At 46.0% G+C, this 19,778-nt stretch overlaps 1 protein-coding gene across 1 annotated transcript in view; it reads left to right on the forward strand.

The window, feature by feature from the left end:
* Window positions 1-3,842: 3,842 nt before the first annotated feature.
* The window catches only part of PXDN (peroxidasin), a gene marked incomplete at its 5' end in the record, with an annotated part of 88,255 nt that continues 72,319 nt past the window's right edge, over window positions 3,843-19,778 (forward strand). The window contains 2 exons of the mRNA XM_073576632.1: window positions 3,843-3,914; window positions 17,844-17,915. Of these exons, the coding sequence (XP_073432733.1) occupies window positions 3,843-3,914; window positions 17,844-17,915 (144 nt within the window). The remainder of the gene's footprint in view (window positions 3,915-17,843; window positions 17,916-19,778) is intronic.

The raw sequence follows: 19,778 nt of genomic DNA on the forward strand, positions 1-19,778 counted from the left end.
CACCATGATAATTGGTGGAGACAACCAACAAATAATGGGGGCACCAGGACCTCCTGTCGCAATTGGTAAGGACTAGAGTTGAGCGAATTTTTCAATATTCGATTCGGATTACGTTCGGTGGAAAATATTATTTTTGCAATATGCGGCGAACATAGCAGACTATCATTAGTCAATGGGAGTAGAAATGAGCAAATATGTTCGGAAGCGATCTTCAGACAAAGATTCGGCATGGATAGGGTACCAATATGGCACAAATACAGTAAATTCGGATTCAGCAATCATTTCTGAACATATTCGCTCAGCTCTAGTAAGGACATGTCATTTAACACACACAATGGAGGCTTAATTTTTTTTATCTTTTACCTCAAGCCCCTATTTAAAGTCAATACAGACTTTGCAGTAAGGATGGATGTGCCTTGAAAAAGGCAAATTCCACATGTCATAGCACGAACTAAGCTACTCCCCTTTTGCCATATCATCTTCCTTATATAGTTACTGAACCAGGTAAAATTTTCCTTCCTTTTGAGCTTTCTTTTTATGTTATCAGTCTCAAAAATTCCTTCTAAGATAAAACTACGGTAATGACTTTGACGGGAAGCAGTAATGATGGGAAAAAGGCAAGGGAGGCAGTCTATGGAGACCAACTTTCCTGAGAATATATATTTTAGTCCGTACCACATGTGTGACTTAACCAATGCAAAAGTGTAATTTGCAAGAAGGAAGCGCCATTGTCCAGACTTCATATAAAAGAATGTAAAAGACATGATTTATTATGGCATTTTGTACACTAGTCCGAATGAAGGCAGTGGTGGAGTAACCTAAGCCTAGTTCATGAAGAGATGCACCTTATAACTGACACGTGTCTATGCTAGAAATGTGGCATGATTTACACCAATTAAGTGACGTAAATTTTGATAATTTGCCAGGCAGACTTAAGGGGGTATTACACATAGCTATATCGCTATGTGTGATACTTACCTCCGACCGGCTCCCCCGCTGTCCATCGCTGATCGCGCGAGATCGGCCGGGTCCATTTCTCGTCGGGCGCTTCCTGCTGTGACGACGAGCGACGCGTGGAGGCGGGCGGGAGGACGCCAGGATCGCTGTGTTTGAAAGGTGAGTATCGTGCGCTGCGTCGCTGCTGCATCGCTGTGAGATCTGCCTGTGTGGCAGCTCACTAGCGATCATTTAGCGATGCACCAGCGATCCTGACCAGGTCATATCGCTGGTCAGATCGCTGGTGCATCGCTAAGTGTAAAAGGGCCTTTAGTTGGGCTCATCCTGCCGAAGCTCTGTCTACTTTGACAAAGCTGGTTGGGGCAAATGTAAAAATGTCAGGTGTCGTTTGCCTGTTTCCTGTAGGCCTTTTCCTTCCCCCTCCCCCTTCTTCTTTTTTGTATGGGGACCATGACTATTATATGCGGAATCTAGCTGTATTTTACACTAGCTTATTTCCCGATTCTTGAGGGGATACACAGGTTACTGTGAATAATTGTGATGACCCGTTTATTACATTGCGTTTGTGTTTGTTTTTGGAGGTACTTTTCATATATCTGCTATGAGCAATCTACGATTGAAAATGAACTTGCCTTTAGAATGCAAACCTGTTATATGGGAATATTATGTCAGAATGCGCAAAGTGCCCTTTATGTGTATCTATTTATGGACAGTAATTGTGTGACAGAACGCTATTTCTTAAGGGAGCCTTTTGCGTTTCCGTGTGAATCAGGTTGGAGCGCAAAGAACATGGTAGTACGCTCCACGTTGCACATGCGCATTGGTTGTATGGCGCTCTTGAACCGGAAGCAGTTTCTTTGACTTCCAAGCGGCTAGTTTGGAACGCAGTAATGGAGGTGCGCAGTTGAGTTCTACCCATGATACATCGGCACTTACGGATTTCCGGCCCACGATACCGAGAGATGGGAGGTACCATATGCGCAACAGCGGGTTATTTAAACCGAGGCTAGTGTATCGGAGCTTGACACATAACATTCTATCGAGACACATGTTAATATATCGGGCCTCCAGATGCCTGATGAGCCAAGAGGGGCGAAAAGCGTTGAGGTGATGATGGTGAAAGGCAGGTGGCATCTTGTGAGATGAGTACCATTTTTATTGTTGTACCATGATTCTTGTGACAGGTCCCATGAAAATTCACCGCTATCAGAGGGAAAGTCTCAGTTATTGGATAATGATCTAGTGTCCCAAAAGCACGTTTGATGAAATCTTTAGGAATTGTTCAAGATTTATATCTATTTGACGCATATATGCTTGGGATACGTGGTACAGAGGTCTATGAAATCATGTTGTTGCATAGAAAAATATAGACCTCAATGAATCTAAATTATCTATGATCGCTGCTAGTGCCATATGTGTTCTCTATTGGTTTTAGCAATATATTGGGGTTTAGGAACTCCTTAGTTATAGGTGTGACCTATGTCTAGAATCAGAGGTTCCTTTATTGACCTTTTTGGGTAGTGTAAAATAGTGGCTGTAGGGTGCATCTAGGGACCCCAGGGACAGCCATCGTGGAGCGGGGGCACCACAAAGCTCTCCCCTAGGATTCCAACCCCCGCAGTCAGGAAGGTGAAAGCATAGGCACCATATTAGGCAAACCTAGTATCCTCCAAGGTTTTTGGGTTGTTGTTTTTCACAGTGTTTGTTTTTTGTGGTGTGAACCACTGGTTGGTGGTGTTTTAATATATTTAAATTAAATTGTACTTTTATGGGGTTTATTATGATTTTTGCACCTTATAACAGCCACATGTCTATGCTACAAATGTGGCATGATTTACACCAATTAAGTGGCGTAAATTTTGATAATTTGCCAGGCTCATCCTGCCGAAGCTCCACCTACTTTGATAAAACTGGTTGGGGCAAATGTAAAAATGTCAAGATGCACATTTTTTGCACAACTTCGAGTTGTAGTGTTTTATGCCTCAACTTTGGCGAGAATTGGGCCCTACATGTCCAGGTGCAGTTGGTGTAAAAGAATTTCAGAGGGTATCAGCCAGCATAAATCCTCTGACTCCTTACAGCCAGCATAAATCCTCTGACTCATTATATTGATAGAATACTGGTAAACCATTTTGAGCTTCATTGTATAAGACAGACATAGCTGAACTAGAGCATGCTATGGGCAGTAGATTCTGTTATAGGGTGTTGATCTAGTGAACTTGTCTGATTGTCGTATGTGGAGCACGGATGGACTTTTTCCTTAATGTGGATCAAAATGTATAAGTTGTTCTTGATGTACGTTGAAAAACTGGAGCAAGTTCAGAGAGCTACCAGGATGGTGAGCGGACTGCAAAGTATGTCATATGAGGTACGGTTAAAGGATCTGGGAATGTTTCTCTTGCAAAAAAAAGGGTTAAGAGGAGTCTTAATAGCTGTCTGCAAATATTTTAAGGGATGTTACAGTGTAGAGAGATAATCATTCTCATATGCACATGGAAACATGAGAAGCAATGGAATGAAATTGAAAGGGAGAAGTTACAAATTAGATATTCGAAAAAACTTTTTGACAATGAAGGTGATCAATGAGTAGTACAGGCTGCCACAAGAGGTGGTGAGTTCTCCTCCAATGGAAGTCTTCAGAGGCTGTTCAGACATGTGAATACTGCATTGAGACCCTGGAGATCCCTTCCAACTCTAATGTTCCATGATTCTATAGACTTGTATCTACTTTCAACCTTACAAACTATTCTAATATGTGCTTGGTGGTAGTAGCCTCAATTTCCAGACCTCAATGAACGATGTTCTCCTTCTGTGGAGCATGTGTGCTTATGTTCTGTGTGTGTATATAATTTTAGTTTTTAACTATATTTGTTCTTGTTTTGCAGGGATTTGCGGTTCAACAGGATAAAGGATATTCAGCCGGGTGCATTTAGACATCTAAAGAATCTTAACACTTTGTAAGTAAACCTGCTTGTAGTAACGCAATTAGTATTTCATTGTCACAATAAGATTGCTTTATTTCTAAACAGAGGTCAGAGTGCTTTAATTTCGAATACCTTTTTCCCTAATATTGCATTAGGCACTCTCCTGTACGTTTTCGATTCGCTTTTTTATGTGGGTATGAGTTAAAGAATAAAAATACTGTCCTCATACTGAAAATGAGCAAAAAAATACTTATTTCCAAGAGTAAGAAAGTGGCCTCTCTGTTAGCCAAAAAAATCTATTGTGGGATTCTTGCTTCCTTGTCGACCGCAGCAGTAGGATCTTGTTGAGTGAGACGCCTTTGAGAGAAGTCTAGTGGGTACTATTACTTCAAAAGGAATCCTACTGTCCTACACTGATGATGGGTAAGAACACAGGAACAGCTGTCTGCGGATGGTATTTTTCTTCATTTTGGGAAAGTCTCTAGTTTTCAAAATATCCTAAGACATGTGCCCAGGCCTAGTAAAAGGTCAACACTGACTTGTAGGATGGTTAGATCCATTACAAATTGGAGCACCAGCTTTATTCCACTGAGATCAGGCTTTGCTCTCTAGGAAAAAAAGGCATGCAAATATGCTCTTTAGGTCTCAACACACCAGCTCCACAAGTAGCGACAGAACACCATAGGCGGTATAGAGGATGGACATGCAAGCTGTAGCTCCTGAGTTCTCCAGGCTTATAATCAGATGACATTGCCGGCAATGTAATAATTTATGATGGCAATAACTTGTAAGACTCCTGGATGAATGCAGCAATTATTCTCTCCTCAGTAAGCCGATCCCTCTCGGGCATTCATATTAAGAAATACTGAGCTGTAGCTTGAGAATTTGGGAGAGTGAAGCAGGAAAAATCTTTCAAGTCATAGTAAATCCTCCTCATAAAGAGAGTGTGTAAACATCCAAGAGTGAGGGCGGATTGTTTTGTTTTTCGGATGTTTCTGAGGTAAATTCTTGACTATATTAGTCTGTTCACATTTACTTTGGAGTGATTGCTAAGTGCCTTCATCAAATTCTGCTGCTTTATGAGCCTATACGCCCATCACATGTCCAGAACAGGATTTTATCCACTGAAGGTTAAAGAAGAATTCTTACAAGTGACAGGAAGCACATGTAAAGCAGTAAGGTATTGATGCACAAGATTGATTATAAAACTAGCTGAAGAGCCCGGCGCTGCCCGGGCATAGTAACTAACTGTGGTAAGTTATAGCAAATTATAATTATCCTCCATCCCATAGTCCCGTGCCCATATACCCATCATACATATCCTCCATCCCATAGTCCCGTACCCATATACCCATCATACACATCCTCCATCCCATATTCCCGTGCCCATATACCCATCATACACATATCCTCCATCCCATAGTCCCGTGCCCATATACCCATCATACATATCCTCCATCAAATAGTCGAGTGCCCATATACCCATCATACATATCCTCCATCCCATAGTCCCGTGCCCATATACCCATCATACATATCCGCCATCCCATAGTCCCGTGCCCATATATCCATCACACATCCTCCATCCCATAGTCAACCATTATGACATCATAATGAGCGGCGGGGCTTGCAACCTATGATGACATCAGCGTCGCCATGGCAACCATTATGACATCATAATGAGGGGCGGGGCTTGATACACACACTTTTTCCCCATTATGTAAATAGGGGCAAAATTGTTTGGTGAATTGGAACGCGCAGGGTTAAAATTTCGCCTCACAACATAGCTTAGGACACTCTCGGGGTCCAGACCTGTGACTGTGCCAAATTTTATGGCTGTAGCTGCGACGGTGCAGATGCCAATCCCGAACACACACACACACACACGTACGTACGTACGTACGTACGTACGTACGTACGTACGTACGTACGTACGTACGTACGTACGTACGTACACACCCACATTGAGCTTTATATATTAGAATGCCTTAAATTGTCTGTCATCCACTTCCGTCTGGATGTCCCTGAATCCCACAATCCACTGCGCCGCATCGGAAGTATGCCGACCGCCATTTTGGAACACCCAAGTGATGCCGCTGCGATCCCGACCGCCGCTCGGATCCCAGCCTCTGCTTGGATCCCAGCAGCAGCTCGGATCCAGGCCGCGACTGCGATCACGAGGTTGTGAAAGGAGTGTAACGAGGGGATATAACAAGAGGGGTATAATGAGGGGGTGTAATGAGAGGGATGCCGCCGCTGGACCCCAGCCAGGACCCACCGCCTGACTACACGCGCCAGATCCCGCCGCTGCCTGCCCACCCACCTCCATGCAGTCACAGCCGGCAGGAAAGACCACGGCTTGAGGCCTGTGCTGGAGATTGGGTGCTGCCACCCTCTGGTGGCGCCACACACCATCTCCAGCACAGGCCGCAAAACACCGTCTTTTCTGCTGGTTGTGACTGCACTGAAGTGGGTGGGCCGCCACCCCCAACGCCACAAAGCTGCCCCAATCGTGATGTTACTGTCCTCCCGATGCGATAGCATCGGGCACACGTCTAGTTTTATATAACTGAGCACTTACATCGGGGTTTCCATCTAAATCTGAGTGACGTGATTCAGATGAAACTACAAGGGATCCATACACTATAATGAGGCAGCAGAGTTACTCTGGACTCCGTCTGGCTTCTGTTCAGCGGTGTCCTTTTCAGAACTGGCCAAAATTGTGGCCAATGGCACTTTTATGAAATCCCGAAAAGACGGACACTGCTGGATCACAGGGAATATAGCGTCCACAGTTCCTCCATCTGCCTCATTATAAAGAATCTTCCGACGGGGATTCTGATGCAAGTGCATAGTGCAAAGTGTAGGATAAATGTGCGCCGAGCCTTACTGCGATCTTTGGGAGGCAGAATAAACATATCAACAGCAGGTGAAGAATTTTTTTTATGCTGTTCCTCATGTAGTTGAAGTGATATGTCGACTTTATTCTTCGGGTCGGTGCCTTTGCAGTTATGCCAGATTTATATCTTTTTTTATATTTGGCTGCTATCGCACACTAATAAATGCTTTTTATTGCAAAAACTAGTTTTCACATCGCCACATTTTGAGATCTATAATTTTACCCTTCGCCACGACAGCACCCACTGGAGGTATCGGATCCGCCCCATTTGGAACAGGAAACCCTACAGGAAAGATAAAAGGGGCGGTCCGCCTTTCCTCCTCAGTTTTGGTTTCCTGTTCCAAACGGAGCCACGATATCCTTCAGGAAAAGATTACCTGGGCCAGGCATGCCGCCTGTGCAGTCTCCTTGGGAACGGAAGGGGCTGCGGTCCAGAGGCAGCGTCGGGGGAGATTCCGTTAGACGGCTCCCCCCCTCGTCTGGTGAGCAAAGGGTGATGACGGGGTCCGGGGATGGCCGCCCCGTCTCACCTAGGAGAGCGCCGGCAGGCACCGGGACGCACCGCTGCTGGGAGCGGTAAGAGCGCCAGTGGCGCAGAAGAAAAAAAAAAAAAAGGGGGAGTATGGAGGTCTCCTTTTGGATGGAGGCGCCAGCGGCGGTGGCGGTGCATGGAGAAGGGGACCGCGTGGAGAGCGGGGCCGCGCGGTAAAGCGGCGCGGTAGCCGGCCGACGCACAGTCTCCTGACCCCCGGAAGTAATTGAACTTCCAGGGCGGGATGGCTGAGAGAGCGTCGGGCACGCGCGCGGTGATCCCTGGGAGGAGGAGCCACTTCCGGGGGGACGGCAGAAGAAAAAAAAAAAAAAAAAAGAGGAGCAGGTTATTTAAACAGCGGCGCAGCTGAGCGGCGATGCAGCAATGTCGTCCCCAACGGAAGCACACGCTCTAGCGGGGGATTCTGCAGGAGGTAGCTCCACCAGGGACCGCAACACCGGCCGCAGGAATGAAGCAGGAGAATCAAGGCCTAGGACGTCTCAGCCATCTGATCCGGTAATATAAGGCTTCACTGGGTGAGTGTGCAAAGTATATACTCTGCCTACTAAGCTGACCTCTCCTACCCCCCCCCCCCCCCCCCCCCGAAGGGGTGCCCAAACCGCACAGGACATAATGTTTGCGGGATTGGCTGAAAAGAAAAAGAGCGTTCCCGGTAATACCGGCAATTAAGGCCCTAATAAAGAGGGAATGGGAAAAAAATGACCAAAGAAGTTTTCTCCCATCAGCCTCAAAAAGAAAGTATCCTTTCAGCGATGAGGAGCTATTAAAATGGACCAAAGTGCCAAAAGTGGATGCCGTTATATCCTCTACTTCGAGACAATCGGCTATTCCAGTAGAGGACGCAGGCTTGTTGGCAGACCCGTTAGACCGCAAGGCGGAATCATCATTGAAGAGGTCTTGGGAGTCTACCACGGGTATATTTAAGCCAGCGGTAGCCACCACATGCACCACTAGATCCATGCTCGTGTGGTTGGACCAGCTGGATCAACAAATCGAGCAAAAGGTGTCCAGAGAAAAATTAAGGGCCGCTATCCCATTGATAAGGGGGGCAGCTGCCTTTATGGCTGATGCGTCGGCAGACACTCTACGGCTGGCAGCAAGATCAGCAGCTCTAGTGAACAACGCCAGAAGGGCGTTGTGGATGAAGAGCTGGAAGGGGGACGCGCAATCAAAGGCTAAGATCTGTGCAACCCCGTGTGAGGGTGAGTTTCTCTTCGGGAAAGCCCTAGACGAGATACTCGCCAAAGCAAAGGAAAGGAAGAAGGCGTTCCCTGACTCTTCTATCCCTTTCTATAGGAGAACCTTTAAGAGGCGACCGTTTGGAAGAAGGAGGCAAACGGAAAGACCAAATAGATGGGCCACAAAAGAAGAGAAACAAAAGGGTACCATGTTCAGGGGTCCAACGTTCCGAAGGGAAAATAGAAATTATAAAATCAGACCCACCTGTAGGGGGTAGATTACGGTTCTTTTATCCAAAATGGGAACAAATATCCTCAAACCCATGGATCTTGAGTATTATTAAAGAAGGAATGAAAATAGAATTCCTTCAAAATCCTTGTGATTTCTTTGTCCTAACCCGCCTTAACTCTATGACCCAACAAAAGGCCCTCGAAGAAGAGATTCGGAGCCTACTATGCAAAGGGGTTTTAGTAGAGGTCCCAGAGGGACAGGAAGGTAGAGGCTTCTACTCTCCCTTATTTTTAATTTCCAAACCAGATGGTACATTTAGAACAATTATTAATTTAAGGAAGCTTAATACGTTTATTAAAAATTATAAGTTTAAGATGGAATCAATCAGATCCACCATAAAGCTTCTCTTTCCAAATTGTGTGATGGCGGGGATTAACTTAAAAGATGCTTATTATCATCTTCCTATCCATAATAGATACCAAAAATATCTAAGGGTCGCAGTGGTATTCGATGGCAAGGTCCGTCATTTTCAATACACAGCCATGCCTTTCGGCCTCTCAACAGCACCAAGAATCTTCACCAAGGTGATGGCAGAGGTGATGGCCTATGTTCGTCAAAAAGATACTTTAATCGTACCTTACTTAGACGACTTCCTAATAATCGGGAACTCAGATACCCAGTGTACCGAAAGAGTGGCTGATGCAATCTCGTCTTTACAGGACCTAGGCTGGATCATCAATATACAGAAGTCCAGGCTCGTTCCGCAATCCCTCCAGATGTTTTTGGGGTTCCAATTGAACTCCATAACCCAGAAATGTCTACTTCCGCAGGTAAAGATTGCACTAACAAAAGAAAGTAGAGGCAGCCATAGATTGCCCCTCTCAGAGACATGCGTGGTCTATGTCGCTATTGGGGTCGCTAGATTCCTGTGCCCCTGCAGTCCGGTGGGCCCATTATCATGTCCGCACACTCCAGCATCAGATCCTCCAGGAGGAGAGGCGACATGGTGGTCACCTCGAGAGCAAGATAACTCTAACGCAGGAGGTCTTGACTTCTCTGGAATGGTGGTTAGAGGATGACCATCTATCCTCGGGAGTCCCATGGGTCATAGTACCATCTAGTATACTAACCACCGACGCTAGCCCCCAAGGCTGGGGAGCCCATATGGGGAATAGCTTTTGTCAAGGAAGATGGAATAGAGAGGAAAGAGAATACTCGTCTAATTTAAAAGAACTGACAGCAGTATACTATGCTCTACATTATTTCCTTCCACAGCTCCAACAGAAACATGTCAGGATCCTGTCGGACAAGACCACCACAGTGGCCTACATAAACAGACAAGGAGGTACTCGATCAGAGACTCTGATGTCTTCTGCGGCAAGAATCTTAGACTTAGCCAAAAGCAATTTGTTGTCCCTCTCAGCTCTTCATATCAGAGGAGAGGACAATCAAGAAGCAGATTTCTTAAGCCGACACACACTTCGGCAAGGAGAGTGGTGCCTCAATCACCAGATCTTCCAGAACATAGTGGCTCTATGGGGGCATCCTCAAGTGGACCTCTTTGCCACAAGGGAAAACAGACAAACAAAGACCTTTGCTTCCCTGTCTCCAGCAGATCACCCAGACATACTGGATGCCCTCCAGGCCCCATGGAGATTCAAGCTGGCATACGCCTTCCCTCCATTGATTCTCCTGCCACAAGTGATTCAGAAAATCAGAGCGGAAAAGGCGAGAGTAATCCTGATAGCACCATTCTGGCCCAAGAGACCGTGGTTCTCGTGGCTACGAATTATGTCAGTGACAGATCCTTGGGTTCTCCCCTCAAACCCCAACCTACTCTCCCAAGGCCCTTTTTTCCACCCTCAAGTGGACAACTTACACTTGACGGCGTGGAACTTGAAAGGCACCTATTAAGATCAAGAGGGTTTTCGCAATCATTAATTACTACGCTCCTGCAGAGCAGGAAGCAGTCCACAACCCAAATTTATAAAAGAATATGGAAGAAATTCCTAGAGTTTCATACAGCATCTCATACAGCAGAAGTCCCGATAGTCCCTATCTTAGAGTTCCTACAAAAGGGAAAGGAATTGGGCTTGTCAGTAAACACACTGAAAGTACAGGTGTCTGCGTTGGGGGCGCTGTATGGCCATAATATAGCAGGGAATAAGTGGATATCACGATTCATTACGGCATGTGAAAGAATAACTCCGGTTCACATACCCACAATCCCTACATGGGACTTAAACTTGGTGTTAGACGCCCTTACAGAAGAACCTTTTAAACCGATAGATACGATATCCCTTAAATATTTATCATTTAAGACGGCCCTCTTGGTAGCACTAACATCAGCTAGGAGAGTGGGTGATATCCAGGCCCTGTCCATAGATCCACCCTTTTTGCAGGTATATCGGGATAGATTAATATTAAAGCCAGACCCCTCATACCTGCCTAAGGTATCAACAAGGTACCATAGGTCTCAGGAGATATTCCTCCCAACCTTCTTTGAAGATCCCTCCACTCCGGAAGAACAGAAATTCCACACTTTGGACGTCAGAAGAACTGTCCTAAAGTATATTGAAAGGTCCGAGAGCTGGAGGCAGTGTAGGGCTCTCTTCATTTCTTTTCAGGGCCGTAAAAAAGGGTATGGAGTCACAAAGAGCACCATTTCCCGATGGATCAGGGATGCCATTCGTTTAGCCTACTCTGCAAAAAATGAAGAACCTCCGGGAAACATCAGAGCACATTCCACCAGAGCAATGGCGGCTTCCTGGGCGGAAAGGGGAGACGTTCCAATTGAAACCATATGTAAGGCGGCAATTTGGTCATCCCCTTCTACCTTCTATAGACACTATAGACTTGATCTTTCGTCTACCTCTGACCTAAGCTTTGGCAGGACTGTCCTTGGCACGGTGGTCCCACCCAGGTGATGGTCTCTGGAATCTCTCCAGTGGGTGCTGTCGTGGCAAAGGGTAAAAAGCCGGATTACTTACCGGTAATGCTCTTTTAATGAGTCCACGACCGCACCCGCTCACTTCCCTCCCTGCTACAAATATCAATGTTAAAAGTATATCTGCTAAAGTTGGATAAGTAAAGATATAAGTACAAGACATTGCCTAATCCTTGGCGGTCCTCCTGGTACTCTGAAATGCAAAACTGAGGAGGAAAGGCGGACCGCCCCTTTTATCTTTCCTGTAGGGTTTCCTGTTCCAAATGGGGCGGATCCGATACCTCCAGTGGGTGCTGTCGTGGACTCATTAAAAGAGCATTACCGGTAAGTAATCCGGCATTTTTCCATAGTCATGTGAGGGCTTGTTTTTTGCGGGCCAAGTTGGCTTTTTATTGGTATCCTTTTCAGACACCTTTTTATTCGGACTCCCATGACAGCACCACGAGAGAGGGGATCCGCCCTATAGGAACAGGAAACCTACAGATACAAAAGGGCGGCACCTCTCCCACGCATCAGTTGGTTTCCTGTTCCTGAGGGGACGGGATCCTACAGAAGACCGGATCCCAGGCCGGCCAGCCGATACAGGTAGCGAGGGGGTCTCCTACCTCGGCCTGGTGCGGATCTCCTGGAGGACGCCACGGTGGCCCAGGATGGGTGGCACGGCGGTGGCGTGTTCAGCAGGGAGCGGCGTCCGGAGGATGTCCGTCTCCGGGGTTAGGCCGCCGCCCGTGAGTATGTTCCCCCCAGGGGTTCCCGGCTCCGGCGGCGCAGGTACGGCGGCAGCGCGGCTGCAGGGGGCTGTGACCGGGTGGCGCTGCTTCCAGGCGTCCCGCGTGACTTCCGGTCTTTCCCGGGGTAGCGGTGACGTCAGGGGGCGGGCGGAAGATGCACTTCCGGGTCGGCGCGCCACTGCGCATGCGCGAAGAATCCAAGATGGCGGCGCCCATCGGAAACACCGATAGCGTCGGCTTTCGGACCGGGTGCGGCGCCAGCTGGGGTAGGGATCCCTGTTAGGGGGAGGGGCGCGGCATGGATACTGCTGACCGGAGGAGGGGTATTTAGGCAGGACCCTGGCAGGGTACCTTGCCTTGGCCACATTATTACAAGCAGCAGCGTACAGCAGCAGCAGTGGTAATGGAGAGTGATCGAGAGCAGCAGCAGCGGCAGAAGCAAGGTCGACAGCAGCGGCAAGCATCACTGCCGCCCCTGGATGACCTTCGGCAGGTCAAACAGAAAAAGGTGTCCCGTGACAGTAATGAGAGAGTCGCCCGCGGTAGCAAGGGACATTGTCAGGGCAGAAATGAGGGAAACCCTAAAGTCCTTGTCCCAGCCGGAAAGTCTAAGGGGCGAGGTCCCGGTGGAGTCCGATTCCTCGGTAGAGTGGAGAAAGAGCAGAGACTCCCAGGCTTCATCTCCCTCGTCCTCAGGAGAAGAGGACTCGGGGCGATTTTGTCTGCCTCTTGACCGGGTAGACAAGCTGGTCAAAGCAGTCAGAGGGACAATGGAGGTAGAGGAGCCTAAGCCCCAATTATCCATGCAGGATGTCATGTTCTGTGGGCTGGAACAGAGGAAGCGGAGAGTCTTCCCATTAAATCAAAAGATCCAGGATCTGATCCACAGAGAGTGGAAAAAAACGGATAAACGAGGGTCGCTACCACCAGCCCTCAAACGCAGATACCCCTTCGACGATCCGGCAGTGAATACTTGGGACAGAGCCCCCAAATTAGACGCAGCCATTGCAAAGGCATCGAAAAGATCCTCGCTACCCTTTGAGGACATGGGATCCCTTAAAGATCCCCTAGACAGAAAGGCAGATACTTTCCTTAAAAACACCTGGGAAATGGCGGCCGGGTCCTTAAGACCAGCAGTGGCATCAACGTGCACGGCCAGGTCCATGATGGTCTGGTTGGACCAGTTGGAGTCACAATTAAAACAGGGTACATCAAGACAGACAATTCTTGGGGCCCTACCAACCATCCAAGAGGGAGCAGCCTTCCTAGCAGATGCCTCAGCGGATGCAGTGAGAATGGCCACCAGAGCAGCAGGTCTCTCTAATGCAGCTCGTAGAGCCCTGTGGCTAAAGTGCTGGCAGGGAGACATTCAGTCCAGGGCAAAGCTCTGTGCGATTCCATGTGAGGGCGAATATTTGTTCGGCGCTGTCCTAGACCAGCTGCTTGAGAAGGCGGGTGACGACAAGAAAAAATTCCCAAACCTTTCGTCTGCGTCCTACCGTCGTCCATTTGGTAGAAGGAGATTCGGCCAGGGGAGAAGGCGCAACTCTTCGCCTATTAGAGATCGCCCCAGATGGGAAGACAGAAGGAGAAGAGGTACGGGCTATATGTTCACACGCTCGTCGAGAGATCAAAAGAGATCAAATCAATGACTAGCAATTCCCGTGGGGGGTAGACTGTCATCCTTCTTCCCGGCATGGTCACAGATTACAAATAGTGACTGGGTGCGCAAGGTAATATCCACCGGGCTTAGATTGGAGTTTACCCAGGTTCCGCGGGATACCTTTAAACTAACCCCTTTAAGATCTTCTCCTCTCGAACAAGCGGCTTTAGAAGCGGAAGTCTTGAGCCTATGCCAGAAAAATGTCCTGGTAGAGGTTCCAGAAGCTGAAAGAGGAAGAGGGTTCTACTCTCCCCTGTTTCTAGTCCAGAAACCTGATAAGACATTCAGAACGATTATAAACCTTCGTTTCCTTAACGAGTTTTTGATTAATTGTACATTTAAGATGGAGTCCATTAATACAACAATAAAAATATTGTTTAAAGGTTGTTTTATGGCAGTCATAGATTTGAAAGATGCGTACTATCATGTACCTATCCATACAGACTTCCAGCAGTTCCTGAGAGTGGCGGTTTCAGTAGGTGGCACAGTGAGTCATTATCAGTATAGAGCCCTTCCCTTTGGTCTCTCAGCAGCACCCAGGGTATTTACAAAGATAGTGGCCGAAGTTATGGCTCATTTATGGGAGGTTAACGTCTTAATCATCCCATATTTAGATGATTTCTTGATTGTGGGAAAATCGGTGGGTCATTGTAGATCCCAGATAGAAAAAGCTAAATCCAGATTAGAAAACCTCGGATGGATTTTAAACTACGAGAAATCCCGACTCCAGCCCTTAAAAATACAGAAGTTTCTAGGCTTATTACTAAATTCAGAAACTCAGCAGTGCCTGCTGCCACTAGATAAATTGCAAAAGATACAGGAGCAGGTTCTTCGGGCAATTGATAATCCGTCTATGACCCTCAGACAGGCCATGTCCCTGTTAGGCTCTCTAACTTCATGCATCCCAGCAGTCAGGTGGGCACAATTCCATACTAGAGCCCTTCAGAATGACGTCCTGGTTAATAGCAGGGCCTTGGAAGGCTCCTTACAAGGTCGAGTGTTGCTAAGCCCCTCAGCTGTTACATCGCTTAGATGGTGGCTCGATAGCGAGAACCTAGCATCAGGGGTGCCCTGGATAACACAGATAACCCGTATTATAACCACAGACGCTAGTTCCTTCGGTTGGGGAGCCCATATGGGGGACATAGTGGTACAGGGACATTGGGATTCTGATTCTGAAATCTCATCCAACCAGAGAGAGCTATTGGCGATAGAACGGGCAGTCAAGAAACTCATTATGTACCTACAGGGCCATCACGTGAGGATACACTCGGACAACCAGGTAGCGGTAGCATATGTCAACCACCAAGGTGGAACCCGCTCCAGCGCTCTGATGCAGATAACAGAATGGCTCCTTCAGATAGCAGAGAGAAATTTTCTATCTTTAACCGCGCTCCACATCAGCGGAAAGGACAACGTAAGAGCAGACTTTCTAAGCCGCAAGACTCTAAGGCAAGGAGAATGGGCTTTGAACAAAGATATTTACCACCAGATTGTCCGCAGATGGGGTCAGCCAGAGGTAGACCTCTTTGCCACCAGAGAAAACAGAAAAGAAAAATCGTTCTGCTCTCTGAACCCCAGGGAAAATCCCCTGGCGGTGGATGCCCTCCTGATAAGATGGGACTTTTCTCTGGCATACGCCTTCCCGCCATTGAATCTTCTTCCTCTGGTAGTCAGGAAGATCAGAGAGGATCGGGCAAAAGTCATACTAATTGCCCCCTTTTGGCCCAGGAGGACCTGGTTCGCATGGTTGAGGACCATGTCGGTATGCGATCCCTGGGTACTGCCGAACCTTCCGGATCTCCTCTACCAGGGGCCAGTCAGCCACCCACAAGTAGCGGAACTTCATTTGACAGCGTGGTGTTTGAAAGGTCACTATTAAAGGATAGAGGGTTCTCCAAGAACTTAATTGACACCCTCCTAAAGAGCAGAAAATTAACTACCACTAACATCTAAGCTAGGACCTGGAAACGATTCCTGTCCACCTTTCACTTTGACGTCAGAGACGGAATTCCCACGAAACATATTCTGGAATTTCTCCAGAAAGGTTTCGAATTGGGTCTCTCCACAAGTACGTTAAAAGTACAAGTTTCAGCCTTAGGGGCCCTGTTTGCAGGTGATATTGCAAAAAATTATTGGGTAGCAAGGTTCATCAGAGCAGCGGCCAGATCGAGACCTATACACAAAGACAGATGTGTGCCGTGGGACTTAAACTTAGTCCTTACAGCCATGACGGAAAGTCCGTTTGAACCTTTAGATTCTGCCTCACTAAAGGTTATATCTCTTAAGACAGCATTTCTGGTAGCGATAACATCCGCACGTAGGGTGAGCGACATACAGGCACTTTCCAGATTGCCCCCTTACACAGAGTTCTTGCAAGATAGAGTAATCCTAAGGCCAGATCCAGCATACCTTCCCAAGGTAGCAACACAATTCCACAGGACACAGGAGATAGTTCTGCCTTCCTTCCTCCCTAATCCAACCAACCCTAAAGAGCAAAAACTTCAGGCATTAGATATTAGGAGATGCTTACTTACATATTTAGCAGCCACGGATCCTTGGAAGAAGGAGAACGCATTATTCCTATCCTTCCAAGGTCCCAGGAAAGGATACAGAGTATCAAAACGCACGTTAGCAAGGTGGATTAGGGAGGCTATCTCTCTTGCCTACACAGCAGGTGGCGGCCCAGCTCCACAGAATCTGAGGGCGCATTGCACTCGGGCCATGGCATCATCCTGGGCAGAAAGATCTGGAGTATCAATTGATCAGATATGTAAGGCGGCCACCTGGTCATCTCCTTCCACCTTTTTTAACCACTATCGGTTAGACATGGGTGCCTCCTCAGACCTCACCTTCGGGCTAAGGGTGCTGCAGGCTGTAGTCCCTCCCTAAGTTTACATCTCTGTAATTCTCTCGTGGTGCTGTCATGGGAGTCCGAATAAAGTATTAAGTTACGTACCGGTAACGGTATTTTTCGGAAGCCCATGACAGCACCATTAGTTCCCTCCCTTGTTCACGTATAGGGGTGCACTCCTTTAGAAGATTGTTCATAAAATTACCTCATGTGGGAGATGGTGTAAAATAATTCTGGTAAATAGGGTAGATAGGTTGTATATATTATATGTTGTGTACTAACCATGGTAGCCTCTCAAGCTCTGTAATCCAACTGATGCGTGGGAGAGGTGCCGCCATTTGGATCTGTAGGTTTCCTGTTCCTATAGGGCGGATCCCCTCTCTCGTGGTGCTGTCATGGGCTTCCGAAAAATACCGTTACCGGTACGTAACTTAATACTTTTTGACCGCTTTCCATTTCGATTTGTGGGAGGAAGAATGAACAAAAACCAGGAATCATGATTTTTTTTTTTTTTTTATTTTGTCATTCCGCATGTGGTAAAATTGCTAAGGCAGTTTTATTCTGTGGGAAGCATGTCAATGTGAAATACATGAAGTGTGAATAGCATAATGGCTTTTGAAATTTAGAAAAAACACGAAATGCTTGGCACAAAATTTGGTAAAGGTTAGGTTTACACCTTCTGGGTTTTATTAGGATTTTTTTCCCATACTTTTAAGACACTTTGACGACACCGCTGCAAGGTAAGTGAATACAGCAGCAAATGCGTTAAAAACTCCTGCTTCGCTTTACACAATTGATAGGATTATGTTTTTGATGTAAAAATTTTTAATCAGATAGCCTCTAAGAAGAAGAAGAATCTTCGACAATTCATTATTTCACTTGTATCATTTCTTTTTCATTTTTAGACTTCTAAACAACAATCTGATAAAACGGATCCCAAGTGGAACATTTCAGGATCTAGAGAACCTCAAATACCTGTAAGTTGTTTGCTTTTTTCTTTTTTTTTTTTTTTTTTTTTTTTTGTGTGTAAACGTAAAATGTTAAAGGATAAAGGTATAGATGGATAGTTAAAGAAATTCTGAAAGAGGGGAAAAATGCTTTGACTATTTTATTTCTTCTTGCATGTCTTATTGGTGAGTGGTTTTTGTGGCTGCTTCCAGGTATTCAGTGGAATCAAAGGATTTTCTAAGCAGTGGGAGAAAATGTGGTGGAAGATGTGGGCTTAAATGGAGCACAAGTGGCAGGCTTGACTGAGAAACTATAGATTTTAGTGGTGACGTCCACCACTCTACTTGTTCCTTACCTGGATGTGGCTGTTTCAGCATCTTAGGTCTGATAGATGTGGTCTACTGAAATAAGGGGGATGTACAACTATCTGTCTCTTTTTGACATTGCATATTGATAATATGTAATTTACACAGCGCGTGAAATAAGTATTGAACACATCACTAATTTTCTAAGTAACTAGGTTTCTAAAGGTGCTATTGACATGAAATGTTCACCAGATGTCTAACAACCCATCCAATCCACACAGGCAAAGATATCAAACCATAGCTGTCCATAAAGAGAACTGACTCGAAGGGGGGGGGGGGGGGGGGGGAGTATTGAACACATGATGAAAGAGGTGCAAAAAACCATGGAATGTTAGGATACCAGCTGAAATATATCAAAAATTATAAAACAATGCTGTCACTTAGTGAGAAATATTAGCTGGTTCAACTGATGGCCTATAAAAAGGTGTGTTATTACCGAGGTGACACACAACAAACATCTCATAGTGGGTCAAACCAGTGATCTGCCTCAAGACCTTCACAACCTTATTGTTGCAAAACATACTGATGGTATTGGTTGCAGAAAATTTTTAAAAGTACTGAATTTACACACATGGTTTGATTTCTTCGCCTGTGTGGATTGGATGGGTTCTATTACCAACATCTTTTAAGAATTTCATGTCAATATTTCACCTTTAGAAATATGTTTACTTCGAAAATTGCTTACGTGTTCAGTACTTATTTTACCCGCTGTATATAAAGGACGATTTAAACATCCAAAAATTTGGCTGCATTTTAGCATTTGTATTATGCCTGCAATTGTTCTGATCTTACAGCCTGATATGAAAGACCCGCTATCAGGCAAATATTTGTCGTGTAAAATTGATAATATGTGGCCACTTAACAGTGGTCTGAATTAGCTATAGGATTGGACTTTTTGTCTAATGAATTGATAAATAATATCACTTTTTTATTTTTTCCTTGATAAAATGGGTGATAGCAGTTTTCGTGGAGTTAGTACAATCTATCTACGAATATCTGAAGGGCTGTCTCATTGTAGAATGATCATCTTTATTCTCATTTGCACAAGGAAAGACTAGAAGCAATGGGATGAAACTGAATGGGAGGAGACAGATTAGATATTAGAAAAAACTTTTTGACAGTGTGATCAATGAGTGGAACAGGCTGCCACGAGAAGTGGTGATTTCTCCTTCAATAGAAGTCTTCAAACAGAGGCTGGACAGACATCTGTCTGGGATGATTTAGCGAATCCTGCTTTGAGCAGGGGGTTGGACCAGATGGCCCAGGAGGTCCCTTCCAACTCTACCATTCTAAGATTCTATCACAATTTAATGAAAAAATCTAGTGCCTTTGAATTGGCTTTTTATTCTCTTTTTGTAATTGACTTTTTGTAGAGTTTTATTGTCTTAAAATAAGTGACTATAACAAGTTCAAAGTATCATCCTTCCAATCGGAATTGTAACTGTGAACATGTATGTGTAGTTCCTGTGTTCTCATTGTTTGCAATTGGGAAGGGTTTATCACAGACTGTCATGAGAGTTCTGGTCG

This window comes from Dendrobates tinctorius, unplaced genomic scaffold, assembly GCF_039654945.1.
Source record: "Dendrobates tinctorius isolate UK_male_01 unplaced genomic scaffold, ASM3965494v1 ptg000049l, whole genome shotgun sequence".
NCBI lineage: Eukaryota > Metazoa > Chordata > Amphibia > Anura > Dendrobatidae > Dendrobates > Dendrobates tinctorius.